Consider the following 16,512-nt stretch of genomic DNA (forward strand, 5'->3'; position numbering starts at 1 on the left):
AAACTCTAGAAGCCTTTGTGCCAGTCCCATGAAACCTTCAAAGAAGGTTCTGGTGGAAATGGTTAAAAGGGTCATAGTATTCTGTTTCTGTTATTTTGGATACAGTCCTACTGGCCAAATCTACTGCAGTAGAAGACTGAATACTGTTATTTTTTAGATAACTACTGCGATGTGGGAAGCATCTGTCCATTCACTCAATGAGAATAACAGCATAACCACTGGTGTAACGTCTCTAGAAAAATTTTGTCATCCTTTCATGTGTGCCTGATTGCTAACACTATTTTTTCCCATGTAATCATCTACAATGAAGAAGGATGATTTTTTTAGACAAAATAAACTATATCCTCAGCTAGTGTAAAGCAAGGTAGCTTCATAAAAGCTGGCTGGAATAGTAACTGTGAATCTGTACAGGCATACCATATTGATGTTATAGTAGTGAAAACTGCCAAGTAGAAATTTGACCTCCTAGATTGTTCATCTCAACCTTTTTGTGAGTACTAAATAATTTTAGGTGGCTGTGAGCCACCTCCATTCTTACATACACAGAGTGACTAGCCCTCATAATACTGCTGAAAAGCAATTGCTGGAATATAATTTCTAGGAATTTTATGTAGACGTGTTCTGGTCAACTCTTATTTTTCTCTACAGCTGATCAGGACAAAGCGTAAGCACTTTTGTCCCCAGTTAAACTCTGTAAGATTGCTCATTTTTAAGGGATTTCTTTCTGAAACCAAAACATTGCTCATAAGCTTGTAATACCGTCAAAGAGTTAACGTGTTTTATATTGGTGTTTTGAGTCCCCAAAGGATCAAGATGTTGCCTCAAATAAACTTCTGTGGTTCACAGTTCAGTTTAAAGGAGTGGCATGCCTTTAGATTGGAACACTGAGAGACAATTTCCCAAAGAGCCATGAACATGCTTATTGAATTGGGAGATCATCACAGGCATGGGGAAAATTAGTATGCACTATTTGGAGAAGAGATAAGAGTATCGATGGATATAGGACAACTCATACAGGAAAGGAAGCTTTTAGTGACCAGGCCCATATGGAAAAAGTGTCATTTTGCCATCAAACAGCCTTCATCTTAATTATGTGTGTATATAACAAGATCTCTCAGAAGCTACTATGGGTCCTTTCAAGCAAGCAGTATTAATATTATCTAGAAGATATACCATAACAATTAGACACAGTCTTATGGCTGCACAGATTTGCTATAGGTGTTTGTTAGGAGGAAGCCTAAACCCTGAAATAAGTTAATGGTTGCTGTTATTAACACACTACAATTGTATATAATTTCTTGCTTAAAGAAAGTATAAATAAAAAATATAATCAGTCATACGGTATTTGAAGTAATCTGAAAAAGATTTTCAAATCCTGAGTCCTGGAGTATTTAGGTAAGCAGAATCTGATTTTGAAATGTTTTCCTTATATTAAGGGAGAAATACTTTAATATTAATCGGCAAAAGGTTATTGTTAAATTGAAACAAATATTAATCTGAAAGTACCTAGGACATAAGATGAGGAAAGAGGAATAATAATTATGTTCACAAATTCACTCTAATCTCCAGCAACCTATGATTTTTCTCTTTCAAATAGCATGAAAGAGCAGCACAAAATTCACAGCTTTGATCTTTTTCTGCTCAACAGAAGAAGTACCGTCAGCATCCATATGCTTTGAAGTTTACCAGTATTAAAGACACTCCTGAGATGATCCAGGCTAGAATTAGTTATAACCAGGCTGTGGATGTAAGTTATAATGTATATACATTATGATTATAAGAGTGGTATCCTCTTTGAACGACCTGATTGAAGCACTGGCTTTCTCTCTCTTTCTCTGAGATTATCCTTGGGAACCATGAAACTTCTGTGTTCTGGTGTGGTGCATCTCACAAAGAGCATGTTTCTAACTTGGAATGGGAAGTCATAGAGATCCCACTGAAGTGAATAGGAATTTCATGTAAAAAGGGCTTTCTGTCCAATTTTTTTTTCCAGAAGTAAATTTTAGGAGTAAGACTGACCTTTGACCTCTAGAGACTTTTGGCCTTTTGAGATTCATTGAGGAAAATCACATTTGGGGTTTTTTCCCCTTTTCAAACAGATCTTTGAAATTTCAGTTTCTGCATATTCTTTGGAAACAAAATGTAAGTCAGCATGACAAGGAAGAAAAATAAATTATTTCAAGCTGTCATCCTGCTGAGAGAGAAATCCAGGAGGGGAAATCTTAAAGGGAAGAATTTAGGCTGTTTGGTGTTTAAACATGTTTATTTTTAATAGAAGAGCGATTTAAAAATATTGTAGACTTAACTGGGATAATACAGAAATGAATAATAAGCAAAAGTCACTCAAAAAAGACAAGTTTCAAACATGAGAGGATGTTTTATTGTGAAAATAGATATTTTTAAAGTGAAGAAGAAGATGAAAGACTTCATGTAAAACACATGCTATTTTAATACTTATAGTGTCTATGCCTTTGGTTTAATTAATAAGATCCAAAAGGCTTACATCTCAGGCAGGATAAATATAAGTCATTTTGTTCCACTGAGCCACAGTCAAAATCAGTCTGCTGCTCTACTTCTTAACGCATGGAGTTCTCATTAATTTTCCTCTTATGGAGCTGCAGTACAAGTGGGCCTACTTGCTAAAGAAAGCGGCAGCAAGGTAAAATTAAGAGGCTCATTCTAACCTAGGGGGTCTCAAACCCTCACACAAAAAGAATATCCTGGGAAAGGCAAGTCGGGTGGTCAAGACATGGGTCATATCTAAGGCCAAAAAAAGTGGTGGCTATCTGTACTCATCTGAAAATTATGCTATCAGTGTAAGAAGAAACTAAGCTAGGAAAGAAAAATAATGTGAAAGAGGTGAGCTCTGCATAGCCATTGTAGGGGAAGCTCCAGTTAACTGTGTAGAACTCCTCTTATTTGTTTGCAGACATCCAAAAGTTAGCTAGTCCTGGGCCAACCCTATATTCTTCCCCAAGAATTGATATGAGTAGACCACATAGACACCTGTTTTATGATGGAATCAGTCACCTTCTGAGTTTTTTTTAATTTCTTGCCATTGACTATTGAGCACCCACTTGCAAATAACTCTGGAAATAAATTTGGAGTAATTGCACAGATAATTACCATCATATTTATCTGTTAAAATGAACAACTTTGGAGAGATGTGTTTTGGAACTTCAACTCCCTAGATTTCTGTGGAATTTTGGAGTGTTGGTGGGTGACTCATGGCTGCACATCCTTAATAAATGCTGTTTATTCTCCCTCTCCCTATTCACTTCTGTTGGAACTTTTATCAAATTAATATTTAAATATCTGAATTTTCATATACATTGATTTATACAGTCAAAACTTCAAGGAATTCCTCTCTAGCATACTCTAGCTGATAGGTGTATCAGGCTCCCAAAGCTTTTTGAATACTTTTTGACTGATATAATTGCCTGTATTTATTAATGCTGCTGTCACTTTTCTGTAGTCTTTGCTTTCCATAAACTAATTTGTTAATGTTTTTGTCTGAACTAGTGATAGTGTGTAGTGAGTACTTGCTACTAAAATTCATCTCTATTTGCAGAGGCTGTACAAAGAGCATGGAGAGAGTGTAAAGCATCAGTATACACCAACAACAGATCTTCCTGAAATCCTTCAGGCCAAATTAAATGCTATGAATATCAGTGAGGTATATATCTGACCTTTAATATTTTAAAGGAAAGTGAAAAAGTTGGTAATGCTTTGCTATTTGTCTTACACAGGAAATCATACCGTATTTCTTTCCTTTCCCCAGTATATGATCATTCTATGGTCTAAATATTTCTGAAGTAATATGAGTAATCAAACTTCTTATCAAACTTCTAAGTTAGAAAGATTAAGAATGAACAAACAAATAAATTTTTACAGTCAACATTTGTAATGCGATTATTCCTGTTGTATATTGATAGTTTCATTTATGTTAGCCCTCTGCATTAGAATAGAATGAAAGTAATACGGTAACATTGCTCATATGGCAATAATGCTGCAGTGTCAACCCTCTGAACAGCACTCTGCTTTATTCCTATTCCATATTTCCTAGATTCGCTATAAGGAGTCCTGGAGAAAGATGAAAGACGGTGGCTATCAACTGAAACTAGATGCCATTCCCTTCCAGGCAGCAAAGGCTTTGGGTAAAATCATAAGTGATGTACGTGAACTTACTGCTGATATTGTCTGGTAGAATATGTCAGTCACTCCAAACTGTTTCTGCTCTGCTGAGTGACTCTTGATGGAAACAGCATGTCCAGCCAGCTCTATATCCGGGAGACATCTGGTCTCAGTCTAGTTAGTTGTGCTTTTGGAGGCACAGCCACGATGAAGTGTTATTGGTAACTAAACAAAAGAAGGTTTGTGAAAGCAACCATCCATTAGCAAAGTTGACCAACTTACTTGCTGTAGCAACTGGACAGTCACAGGGATTGCTCAGGAGCTGTCAGCTACTTAGCTAGGCTAGATTTGGAAGAGAGAGGTTATTCAGGACATTCTACCCTTCTGGGGTTGCCTTTGGTGTCCTTTAAAGGTTGTAGAGATATACAGATTAATTTCAAGCATGAGACCAGTTGTTCTGACTTTGCTAGAGAGCTGGTGGAGAAAGGCTCCTCAGAGGTTGATTCTGAGCACCTGCACCACCTGTGTAATAGCAGGGAACTAACCCAAGCTATTTGTAAGTGTTCATTGGTGTATTTTTTTTTGTGTGTGTTTTTCTCTAAATAGGACAAAATATTAAAATGTTTGAACAGGTGAGGTCTTCCTAGCATCGGCTAAAGGTTCATTCAGATTTATTTTTATATTAAGTATAGCCAGAATTTATTGTCCATAGCTCTCTTTCTGTAATATGAAACCCCTTTTATTCAGGTTTTAACAATCTGACTAATACTTCTCTTCACTCCTATTCACATTTCTATTCTAACTTCCTTTTTAGTACAAGTATAAGGAGGCATTTCAGAAAATGAAAGGACAGATGGTTGGCTCACGTGGCCTGGATGGTGATATTCATATTGCTCATTCAGTCCATGCAGCATCACTGCAGAGTGATGTAAGTACAAGAAAGAAGGTGTGGCCATTTTGGAATTGGTTTCCTAACAGTGAGCAGTTCCTCATAGAAGCAGCACTTAGCAGTGGAATAGCTGTGGAGTAACATGCTATTTAAAACTTAGGGCTTTCTCTCCCACTTTCCAGATATTTTGATATAATCATTATATTCTTACCATTCTTTTACATTATTTACAATAACAATTTAACAAGAAAAGAAGACTGCATTCTTGCACAATTCCCTGCTGCGTACCACTGTTGCCTACCATAGAGTATTTTACTTTGCAGAAGTATCACTCAGAGGCAGGTCTAACAGAATTAGTAGTAGTAGTCTTTGTGCAGAAGTAAATTAAATTTGGTAGAGATACAAAGTTATTCAGTGATTATTTTCAATTTACTGTTTTCCTGAAAGACTGAAGGATGAATGTGTTTATGGAATTTCAAGTTGGACTTTTTTGGTTGGGGAATGGTTCCCACTTGGTCTTGGGATATGCTAAGAATCACATCATTTGTTCATTGTCTATAAGAATTGTAACTGTTCAGTGCATGTTGGACACTGTGGCTTGATCCAGAAAGCAATGAAATATTTGCCTGACTTTAAGCACAAATAATCTAAGAACTATTTATCTTCTTACTGAAACTGTCCATAATGAGCTTGATTGTGGATATAGATGGGAGAGTGTTCATGGATTTCAGTGAGTGCTGGGCATGTACTGGGATTCTTTCTTGTGTGATGGTATGTTTTAGACTGATACAGTTACCAGTAAGTGTCTGAAGAATTCATCCATCTATCAGGTTACCCTAAATCAGTTTGATGATCATCAGTAACTCTGGATATTCATTATCTGGATGAACAGCCTGAACTTCTCAAATTTGCATAATCTGATAGGGAAATGCCATGTAAAAAAAAAAGTTCTTTGAAGATTTCTACACCTTTCTTTCCCTGGATGGAGACAAGAAGTGAAAAAAAACCCCAGCACTAAAAATAACATTTAAAACTATGAAATGAAACTGGCCAAATCAATAGAGACCAACAAATATTTTGAGTGAGGATTTGTACTAATTCTAATGTAAATATGGCTGTTTGCATTTTATCCTCAGGCAGTAGCTTCACCTTTTTGTTGTGCTTTCTAGAAATGCAGAAAATTAAGAATTCATTTATCAGTTTGGTAATTTTATAGATTCAATGTATCCAGTTTTAACAAAAAATAATTATAAATAATATCTCAACTTAATTGAATATAATGTAGATAGTTACTATTTTGATGAAGAATAGGCTGGCACATATTCTATTTATAACTATTGATCATTCACAGATAATTAAAAAAGTTAGGGAACTTACTTTCAAAAGGAATAATTTCTAGTGGAAAATGGAAGAAATATGGAGCATGTCTCTTCTGAGCAAAACCTGAATTCTAATTACCATGTTGTGATATCTGTGTGATCTGTTTTTAATTTGATAGGTGAAATATAAGCAAGGTTTTGAGGATACAAAGACTCACTTCCACCTGCCACTGGATATGATAAACTTGGTACATGCCAGGAAAGCCCAGTCTTTGGTCAGTGAACAAGAATACAGACAGCTGCTACACCAGTACACTTCTTTGACTGATGATGTGAGATTGCGGTGTGCCAAGAATGCATACAAACTACAGAGTGAGGTAATTGCAAAACATCCCAGTGATATTTCCCTGTTGGTTCTGATGCAAGGTTGTTCTGTTCCAAATCATGACAGCTGACAGTATGTGTTTGAGCAGCAGCTGAGGGATAAACAATGGCTGTTCCCTCTTGATTACATTCAGGAATGAGACATTTATCTTATTGGGCAGTTGTACAATGCGTGTGATCACACTACCAAGAGATAAAGTATAGTAGTCTTTGATGATCGGGCAGAGAAGTGTTTGCAAGTGAGAATGATTGCACAGTTAGTGAAATAATACTCTTTCTAAGATCTTGCTAACCATGCAAACTGTTTACCAACTGGTATTTTAGTTGGTTTGCATGTGGGTGAAATTCATGTGTAATTCCACAAGAAAGATGCCTGTTGCTAAAAATCAGATTTGTAGGAGACTTATAAACTCTGGCCCAAGACATAACCACTGAAATTCTAAGAAGGATGAGTTTAGCTCCCTACATAATTTTAAGTAAAATTAACTGGATAATGCCTTACAAATTCAACGGTAGTCTGTGTCTGTACACACAGCCTTGAGCAAAAGGCTTTTAATAGATTACATTGCCTCTGGAGACCTCAGGAGGGGCTGTATCTTAAAAACAAGTCTGGCCCAAAAATGCTACTGTATATCAGTTTAACACTTTCAGCCAACAATCTTAAAGATGGCAGACTGTGTTCAAACAAGTGCAAACATCAGACGGCAGTTGTGCTGTCCAAACTTGGGTGAAAACACATGTAATCAGAGATTCTGAGGCAGGTTTCCATCCATGCCTCTTTTCTGAATTGGGAGTGAAATGCTGGTTGCCAGCAACACATCTCAGAATGCAGAATTTAACTCTCTCACCAGCTGGTGCTAATAGCTGGCAAGGGGTGAGGACCAAGCTCTAGTGTTGTCCTCTCTTGCCTCCCGACTCACAAAAGATTATTTCCTGTACACAACACCGTAATGCCTTTGAGTCTAGAGATTAACAATGGATGGACATAAATAGAAGAGGAGCTGATTATGTTCTCCTGGGTAGCTGAATAAAACATAGGCATAGTCCATTTCATTACAAGTGGTTGGCTGAGCCAAAACACCTCATTAACTAAAGCTAGTCCTTCTCTCAGTAGAGAGTAGCAATTTTCAAATTTTCATATATCCATTGAGTAGGTATATCTGCTTTTTACTAGTTGTTTGGTCTTTATAATTCTTTTGAAGCAGAAAATAAGATGATCCTCCTCCTCACTATTCTCATTATCAAATTAAATAATATTTGTCAGAATGTATCTACTTGTAACCTATTGGTAACTTCTGAAAAAAGTAATATTTACAGTGAGTCACTGCTGGGTTTGGTGGTCTAGAAAATATTTAAACAACAGTGGCTCAGTTTTATTTTTCCTTAGTGTTCCCTTCTTACATTATGACCATTCAGAACTGTTTAAAAGCAAGGGTATTTTGTCTGAAATTCTATTTATTAAAAAGTTACCAGCTTTTACTTAAAGATATTTTAATACACTTTTCTAAACTGGTCTTATTTTATATATATTTATAAATAAATAATATATAGCTGTGATTTAGGTATTATATATGAATGAAATTCATATATCTAGGAAAAGTTTTTTCAAGGTTATAAATGGAAGTTAGGAGCCCAAGTATCATTCGGTGTTCAAGAGACTTGATACTCCTCAGAATCTTGCATTTGTACTGTAGATCTGTAAAGGCTGTATGCACATGGACACATACATAAGCACAAGAACATAGGGTAATGTATATGAACTCTCTGTGGAAGGTACTAATTTTAATGGATTTATTTGAATTCCATTATTGTGCATTTTTGGATGAATAAATATAGGACATCTCAAATGCAAACTTGTAATTACTTCTGCTTGGTTTTCCTTAGAATTTATACCGGTCTGACATGAACTTTATGCGAGGAGTTGGATGTATTACTCCAGGGGCCCTAGAGATTGAAGGAAAGAAGAAAGCTTCTGAACTCATCAGCGAGGTAACAAAAGAGGGTTTTGATTTCTCCACTACAAACAAGAGTTTGCCAGATGTCTTTCTATTAAACTGGGCTGGCAAAGTGACTCACTGGATAATGCTAGGCTCCCTCCCCTTGCATTTGATCATTCCATTCATGTCCTAAGTGCAGATGGGTAAGCCTGATGGAGTTCAAGGTTTTGCAGACTTTGCTAACTGTTTTCACAAATCTTTTCTCCTGTGTTTCAGACCCAGGAGGCTGGTTTTTATGTTATTTATTTTAGATTTAAAATGGGCTTTTTCAACTAAAAAGAAGGTTGTGACTATCTCTAATAAGTACCTTGTATCGTTTCTCCAAATTTAGACTGACCTGTGGAGTGCCCAGTACATTACACTGTCCTCAGCTCTGCTCCTGCTTTACACTCTTAGTCTGTTTTTCACTTGCTGCCTTCTTGTGCTGTTGGTTTTCCCCCATCTGTAACTGGATTCTTGTGTTTTCTTACAGTCTCTGCTAGTTTCAAATCTTGGATCTATTGTCCATATTCACATAGATGTGAAGTAAAGAAAAAAAGAGTGCTCTTCCTAGTTGTATTCTAGTCGATGGATCCCTGCTTGCAGTGATCTTGCAGTTATTTTGTTCACAATTCTGGCATAGCACCACAGGCCAGGTGGAACCTCATTTTTCCCACAAAAAGGTTCAGCAGGCTTGTGCAGCACCTTCTTTCTGGATCGGATTACCTTTGCTGTAATTCCACCAGCCAGGGTTAATGACACCAACGAGTGAAACAACCTTATTACTGTATTCAGCATAGCAGCACTTTTTTTTTTTTTTTACACCTTATTCCTTATTTACTTTTCATTTCCCCTGTGAGACTAGAATGCATCAAATTCAGAGTAGCAAAAGGTAAATTAGTCTAATGGTTAATAGACACATACCCTTTGCAAAGTTGAGTTTTAAGGACAAGAAGCAGTACTAGACCACTGGTACTGGAAAAAGTCCCTTATCTGACAAGACAATTTAGTTATTCTGTTCATTTTTCTTTGTGTGTGCACTCAGAGTAAATATCGTCAGCAGCCACATTCCTTCAAGTACACATCGGTGACAGACTCTCCTGGCCTCCTTCATGCAAAATTCAGCAATATGATTGCTAATGAGGTAGGCTCTCCTAACGTGAATCAGAAAATATGCTTTTCAAAATGCAGTGAGCTAGAGATGGAGGAGTGGGAAAGAAACAACCCTGTTTTGAAAGCAAAATGCATCAAAAAGAAAGCAAGCATCACTGATTTGTGCTTTTTTCACAGTTAGAACACATTCTATTATTTCCAAACATTAAATACCAATTTCAGTTCAATTTCTTTTAAAAAGCTTAAATAATGCCTGTATGATAGAGTCCCGTTATCAGGTTTTTTTTACAAGTAACAGAACCTCAAAACATCAGATCGGCAGGGTGTTCTTGAGAGAGCTCATTTTCATGTATGGTCAAGTATGGTCAAGTATGGTCCACTTCAGAGGGCTCCTAAAAAAAGAATAACTTCTCTACTTTTTAAAAAATAAGACAAAACCCATAGACAAATTATCAAAATCATCTGTAATAACATGAGGAAAAATCCAAGCTAGAAAATATGGCTGGTCTACCAGAAATGTCTGGCCTTTTATTTAACATACATTCACGGTGCCCTTAATGTTCTTAGGTCCACTTTGGCCTGCTGGGAACATATCAATGCAAGGCTAAGAATGTAGTGGGTTGGCATCATGATATATGTATAAAAATTGATATAAAAGGTTTTTATACCCAGGAAAAAAAAAAAAAACAACCAAACATGCAATTGCAATGGCATACTCTTAGATGGTTTTTGTGCTGGCTGACTATAGTTTTCATAATCACAAACAAGAATAAATACTGATGTTATATTATTGAAACAATAGAGAAAATTAATTACAATTGTCTTTTAATCTCTTTCCTAGCGCCTGTATAAAGCGGCAGGAGAGGACAGTCAGCATCACTATACACCCACACTGGGTCTGCCTGAGTTTACACGGGCAAGAATAAATGCAGCCAACCTCAGTGACGTAAGAATTTGTTCTGTATTTCTTATACTTATTTGGGATGGAGGATGAATTGCAGTGGCAAGAAAGATGGATAAGTAGAGAACTTTTTAGGTCTATTCTCTTTATGCTTTCCCTGATTTGATTATAATGATATTTATCGCCATTAGCATATATATGGTTGTGAGTAAATTAAATCTACATAAAGAACAAGACATGTTTTGTCTGAGTTAGTAGGATTTCCCAAAGATAATTTAAAAAAATCCTTTGATTATGAAGAATGAGACTGTAACACAGAATAACAAATGAAAGAGGGTTCCTTTGTTTGTTCCTTTGTGCATTTAAAAGTGAAACAGCAATCTACGTGTGCCTTTCCTACTTTAGGCAAAATACAGAGAATCTTGGCACAATCTACGTGCTCAAGGCTACAAGCTGACAACGGAAGCACTCCCGTTCCAGACTGCCAGGGCCTCCAGAGAAATTGCCAGTGATGTGAGTTGAATGATTCAACCTTCCTTCTTGCCTAATTTCTGTTAACTTCATGTAAAACAATGTCTAAAGCAGATTTTACTGAATTAAAGCAACTCCATAACCATGTGAGACAAGTGTGAGACAGAATATATTACTTATGAATGAGATTCTTTGTGTGAATTAAAAAAAAAAAAAGAGGAGGAAGAATCGCTGCTGATCGGGAACCAAGCTTGGTTAAACATCTTCCAGTGGGAAATAGCTAGTGAATTAAAGTATTTGCAGACAGACAAATCAGAGGGATTCTTCTCCTTTCCAGGCCTTCAGCTCCTCATATCATAAAGTGCCCACTAATTCTGTCCAGCCTACTTTGAGCTGACTTTTGGAAGTGCTTAGTGCTCCTGAATTGAAATGAAGTCAGAAGAAGCTGAGCATTCCTTGAATCTCTGAAAATCAGGAGCTGCCTGTCTGGTTAGGAAGTGAAAATCAGTGGATGCTCCTGTAAATATGTGTCCCCTTAATTTCTGAAATAGAGGAAACAAATCTTCTTACCCTTAAAAATAGCCTCTCATTTGGATTGTTGTTTGCAAAACACTCAGACATGGTGGTATCCATTTCTCAGAAAGCCTAAATTCATCCCTTCCTCACAAGAAATTTAATAAATTCTAGGAACATCTGACAATTAAGCTAAATTTAGTAAAAGAAGTCTTCATTTTGTGTAGTATTTAGTTGCATATTTTATCTCCAATGTGGTAAAATGTGAATATATTTCAGTGTATTTGTTTTATGAAGCAACTATTTCTAGCTGTAGTTTATAATGTATACTTAACCATATTTTGCAGAGTGCTTTTGGTTACAGCTTCAGATCTGCTTTAAAGGGTACAAGTCCATAATAGAATTATATCCACTTACAACAGATCTGAATTTGGCCCTTCATCTTGGAAGCACTTTATAAACATTAGCTACTGTAATTTAATCCCCACAACTCTCTTGTGTGGTAGATAAGTGTTATTATCCCATTTCAACTACATTATGAACTCTTCAGGGCCCAGGCCTTCCCTTTAAAGTTCCAAGCACCCTGTTGATGCTGTATAAATAATCATTATCATCATCATCACTATTTCACGGAGAGGATAAATGCAAGATCATAGGGAGAGTCATAGTCCCAGCTAAGATGAGAATGAGGGGTTGCTGGTGCTTATTCTTGTGCTCAGACCACCATCTTAGGCTTCTCAACATAGTTATTGATCCAGGAAAACTGAATTTACTCTTTAAAATAGCTGGGTGGCATTTGCAAATCTGAAGGCTATGGAGTGCATGATGTTTCTCTTTTGTATAGATTTTTTTCCTTCTGTCTTTTGTTTGTTTCTCTTATGTTCTCATTCCTAGTGATGGGAATAAAATTTTATGAGAGATAATAAAAGTACATCATCTGAGGTTAAACATGATCAATGCTTTGGGCATATTCAGAGAATGTATTAAGATGCGCTCAACTTTAATGTTGCAACTACTGTGGTATTTAAATTTGAGAGCAATGAGAGATTCAAATAATTACTTTCTAGACCTGCATACCTTGGCTGTTTTTACAGACAGCATAGATGTTTCAGTGACTTATCCTAAGTTAGTTACCCAGAGCAGCCAGTCTAAGTTTGGCACTTTTTCACTTTTACCCTTTTTTTATTTTTAGTACCAATATAAACACAACTTTGTGAAGGAAAGAGGAAAGCATATTGGTGCCAGAAGTGTTCTGGATGACACCAGATTGCTGCATTGCTTGCATGCTGCCAAATTACAGAGTGAACAGGAGTATAAGAAGGGATCACAAGAAGTGTGGTCTCACTACCATCTGCCCATGGATATGGTGAATCTCGTCCACGCCAGGAAAGCCCAGGCCTTAGCAAGTGATCAAGATTACAGAAAGAGACTCCATGAATTTACAGCACTCCCGGAGGACATGAAGCTGAAGTGGGCCAAAAGAGCCCACATGCTACAGAGTGAGGTAAAGACTTTCCTTCTGTTAACAGCAAATTTAATTTAGCAATAACAAAGCTTTGAGTGATTGGCACAAATTGTATATTGATATTGGGCAGTGTTTTTAGAAAGACCATTTGTAAACTTATGTATGTGTAGCAACAAGATATCTGATTGCTTCTCACATATGGAATATATGTGAATCAGAGGTTCTTGTGTTATGAACCTGACGGGAAAATCACTGTGGTCCATGTTGCTTATTCTAGAGCTGAGGAATATACACAAGCATCTCTCAGCTCTTTGGATCACAGCCAGTCAGTGGTTTGACAGCCACTGCTCTACATGCAGAATTCTTTGATCAGAAGGTTAAATGCTTACAGGTTGATTTGGGATCTATTAGAAGGTCATCTTGCAAGCAGAAATGATCATATCAAATAACTAGTTCCCCAGATGTTTTGCTGAAATTGTTCATGAAAATGTAAGTTCAGACAAACTTTGATGACAGAAATGGTGGAATCTTAGCATGGGCCACATCCATGCTCACTTTGCCTTAGCGTGTACCTTTGTTCAGGGACAAGCCACTGTCTGTATGTGCTTACTAACAGATACAGATGTTCAGTGCATGCATAAAGTTGCATGGATGCTGGTAGTTGTATTTTGACAGTTTAAGGACTAGTGTCATTAGCTGCTCTGTAGCAGGAAGCTCTGTTCGGGTGGTTTTTGTTTTGTAAGAGACGAGACTGAATCATTCAGAAGTGAAGTGAAGTGAAAAAGGTTGTTCAGAAAGTTAGGTTAACTCTTTCTAGGTCTTTAGAGAGCTGATCATTTACTATGCTCAGGATTTTATTGTGAGACGAAGTGATGGGATATTTGTTGGACTTAGTCAGATCTGATGAACAGATATTAACAGATATTCCAGCCGTGAAAGTCAGAGTGGCAATCAAAGCACTGGAGGGCTTCTATCCTTCTTTCTTAGTGTACTTGCTATCTAGTATCCCAAATATACTCTTCATTGCTAGAACATTTTTGGATATTCTTGGGATGATACAGAAGCTGTTGCTAGATGCAGTTCTTTGCCTTTCCAACTCCCATTCCTGCCTTCTCCTGTAATGGCTAACAGATGGCATACAGGTAGTTAGGTTCAGAAATGCAGGATGTTTTACTATTTATTGATGTGTGATGGTGGCTTACATGATAAGAAAGTGGCATTTCCAGGGACTTAGTCTTTAGACTCTAACAGCATGTACTTCAGAGCTTGCCTACAAAGGGACAGGATAGGAGGTGACTAAGAACCTCAGCACTTGGCTCTTTGCCTTTAGAACCCACAAGTTAGGAATCCAGCGAAATGATGAAGGTGGTTTTGTCTGATACCTTCACTATCTAATAGATTAACTTACAACACGCTTGTGCTAGCCGGCTGTTATGTCCTTTTCCATATGGGGTGGGGGGAAACCCTGAAAAAATGGCTGATTGGATTAAAGTCACACAGTGAGCCACTGTCACTCTGAAGGAGAATTCAGAGTTGTTGGGATTGCAGGTACTTTACTGGCTTTCACTTTTTATTGGGTCTGCCTTGTTTTCTTTACTGGATCGGGAGGTAGAACAAGTCTTTAATGTGAGTAAAGAAAGAGTAATGTGTCCTCCTAGAAATGGGGTTAATGAGGAAGCATGCATCAGATAAAATAATTAGTATTCCTGACTTGAACTCACCTCAGAAAATTATTTCAAAAGGGGTTCTTTTACACCCAGTACAAACAGGTTATTACTTATTGCTTTGAGTCATACTAATTCACTCGTGGGGCCTCCTCTTGTAACTTGCATATGATACATTATTTAATTCCTGGTGGAATGAACAAATGCAAACAGTTTGGCTTTACGATGTGATATGTGCATGGCAAATGAAAAACCTCAAAATGTTAATATGAATCAGGGAGTCTTTTTAAAAAACCTTAATCGCTGTGGATACAAAATGGATAGCTAACGATTTTCATTTTTAACAGCATCGCTATAAATCAGACCTGAACTTCATGAAAGGAGTTGGTTGGATGGCTCTGAGATCTCCGCAGATAGAAAGTGTAAAGAAGGCTGGAGAGCTCATCAGCGAGGTAACTGATAAATCTTTCATGGAATAGCACGTCTGTAGGAATTGTTTACCATCAAGGCTCCTTGTTACATGACACTTACGAATGTAGCTTATCATTTCCTTTTGATGTGGGAGCCTGTTTATACAAGGTGTAAGTTACCAAGAAGCAGTACAGGAGATGCAAGTCCACTGTGTGACACCTGCTGAATATTTTCCATTCCGAATGAAACACAAGAGTATAAACAAAACATGTAGCAATAAATAAATGCAGTAAACCCCATTATGAAATTCTAAGCAGGTGGCTATGGAAGTGATATAGAAAGATACAGCATTGACAACCACACTGAAGGGACATTTGCCTGCTCGGTATCATGCATTAATGGCGAAAAATTATGAGCTGTCAAAAGCGTAGTGTTCGAAAGCTTTTTGCATGTGAATTTTCAGTGGGAAGTCTTTCTTGCACACACACAAAATAAGAAGTTTGGTGCCTGGGCACCACAGCAATGACACAGCAGCGTCCCCATTCCCTAGCTGAAAGAGCAACTGAGACTTAAGCAGATCAGTATGTTTTTAATACTGTGGCTTCAGGAAGGTGGTTTTTATGTTTTACTCCAGTTATCAAACACTTGGAATTGTGATATATCATTAACAGAAACATCCTGTGGTTTTTTTTTCCTTTGTTTCTTTTTGTTGCCTCCTTCCCCTCTCAGATAAAGTACCGTCAGAAGCCAGAAAGTTTGAAGTTCACTGCTGTGGTTGACTCTCCAGATCTGATTCATGCTAAAACCAGCTACCTCCAGTGCAGTGATGTAGGTGTTGTTTTACTATAAGTGATATTAACTTTTGTCGTACTATAATGCATAAAAGAATTGATCTCAACATTGCTTCCAGTATCAGTTGCATGCAATGACTTTTGTCTCCATAGAGACTGTACAAGGCTGGAGACTCTGAAGCCAGGCACAGGTACACCATGCCTCCTGATCATCCAGATTTTATCCGAGCCCGCCAGAATGCACTTCATATCAGTGATGTAAGTAAGCCTTTTACTTTGAGGAGTTGACTTGGTAACTATCATCAAGGAAAACAAACTTGCTTGGAAATGAAAAATTTTCATGTATGTGTAGAAGCTGGGTTCTCTGAGCCTGACCAAAACTGAAAAAGCCAGCAGCTGTGGACAGCCAACACGTTGCTAGGTTTGGGCTGGAGGAATCAGGAAAAGTCTGTTGATTTTTCTTTTGAGAATTGGTTCTGCT

General features: G+C 37.3%; 1 protein-coding gene across 3 annotated transcripts in view; it reads left to right on the plus strand.

Moving 5' to 3' along the window:
- Positions 1-16,512, plus strand: part of NRAP (nebulin related anchoring protein) — a 51,836-nt gene that overhangs the window by 30,830 nt on the left and 4,494 nt on the right. For 2 of the 3 annotated variants that reach the window (XM_075757859.1, XM_075757861.1), the window contains 13 exons: positions 1,649-1,747; positions 3,572-3,676; positions 4,067-4,174; positions 4,949-5,062; positions 6,522-6,719; positions 8,611-8,715; positions 9,748-9,846; positions 10,657-10,761; positions 11,122-11,229; positions 12,893-13,204; positions 15,177-15,281; positions 15,970-16,068; positions 16,185-16,289. In XM_075757859.1, coding sequence (XP_075613974.1) covers positions 1,649-1,747; positions 3,572-3,676; positions 4,067-4,174; positions 4,949-5,062; positions 6,522-6,719; positions 8,611-8,715; positions 9,748-9,846; positions 10,657-10,761; positions 11,122-11,229; positions 12,893-13,204; positions 15,177-15,281; positions 15,970-16,068; positions 16,185-16,289 — 1,662 coding nt within the window. The remainder of the gene's footprint in view (positions 1-1,648; positions 1,748-3,571; positions 3,677-4,066; positions 4,175-4,948; positions 5,063-6,521; positions 6,720-8,610; positions 8,716-9,747; positions 9,847-10,656; positions 10,762-11,121; positions 11,230-12,892; positions 13,205-15,176; positions 15,282-15,969; positions 16,069-16,184; positions 16,290-16,512) is intronic. The other variant, XM_075757860.1, reaches the window with a different exon arrangement.

This window comes from Balearica regulorum, chromosome 7 (genome assembly GCF_011004875.1).
Source record: "Balearica regulorum gibbericeps isolate bBalReg1 chromosome 7, bBalReg1.pri, whole genome shotgun sequence".
Classification (NCBI taxonomy): domain Eukaryota; kingdom Metazoa; phylum Chordata; class Aves; order Gruiformes; family Gruidae; genus Balearica; species Balearica regulorum.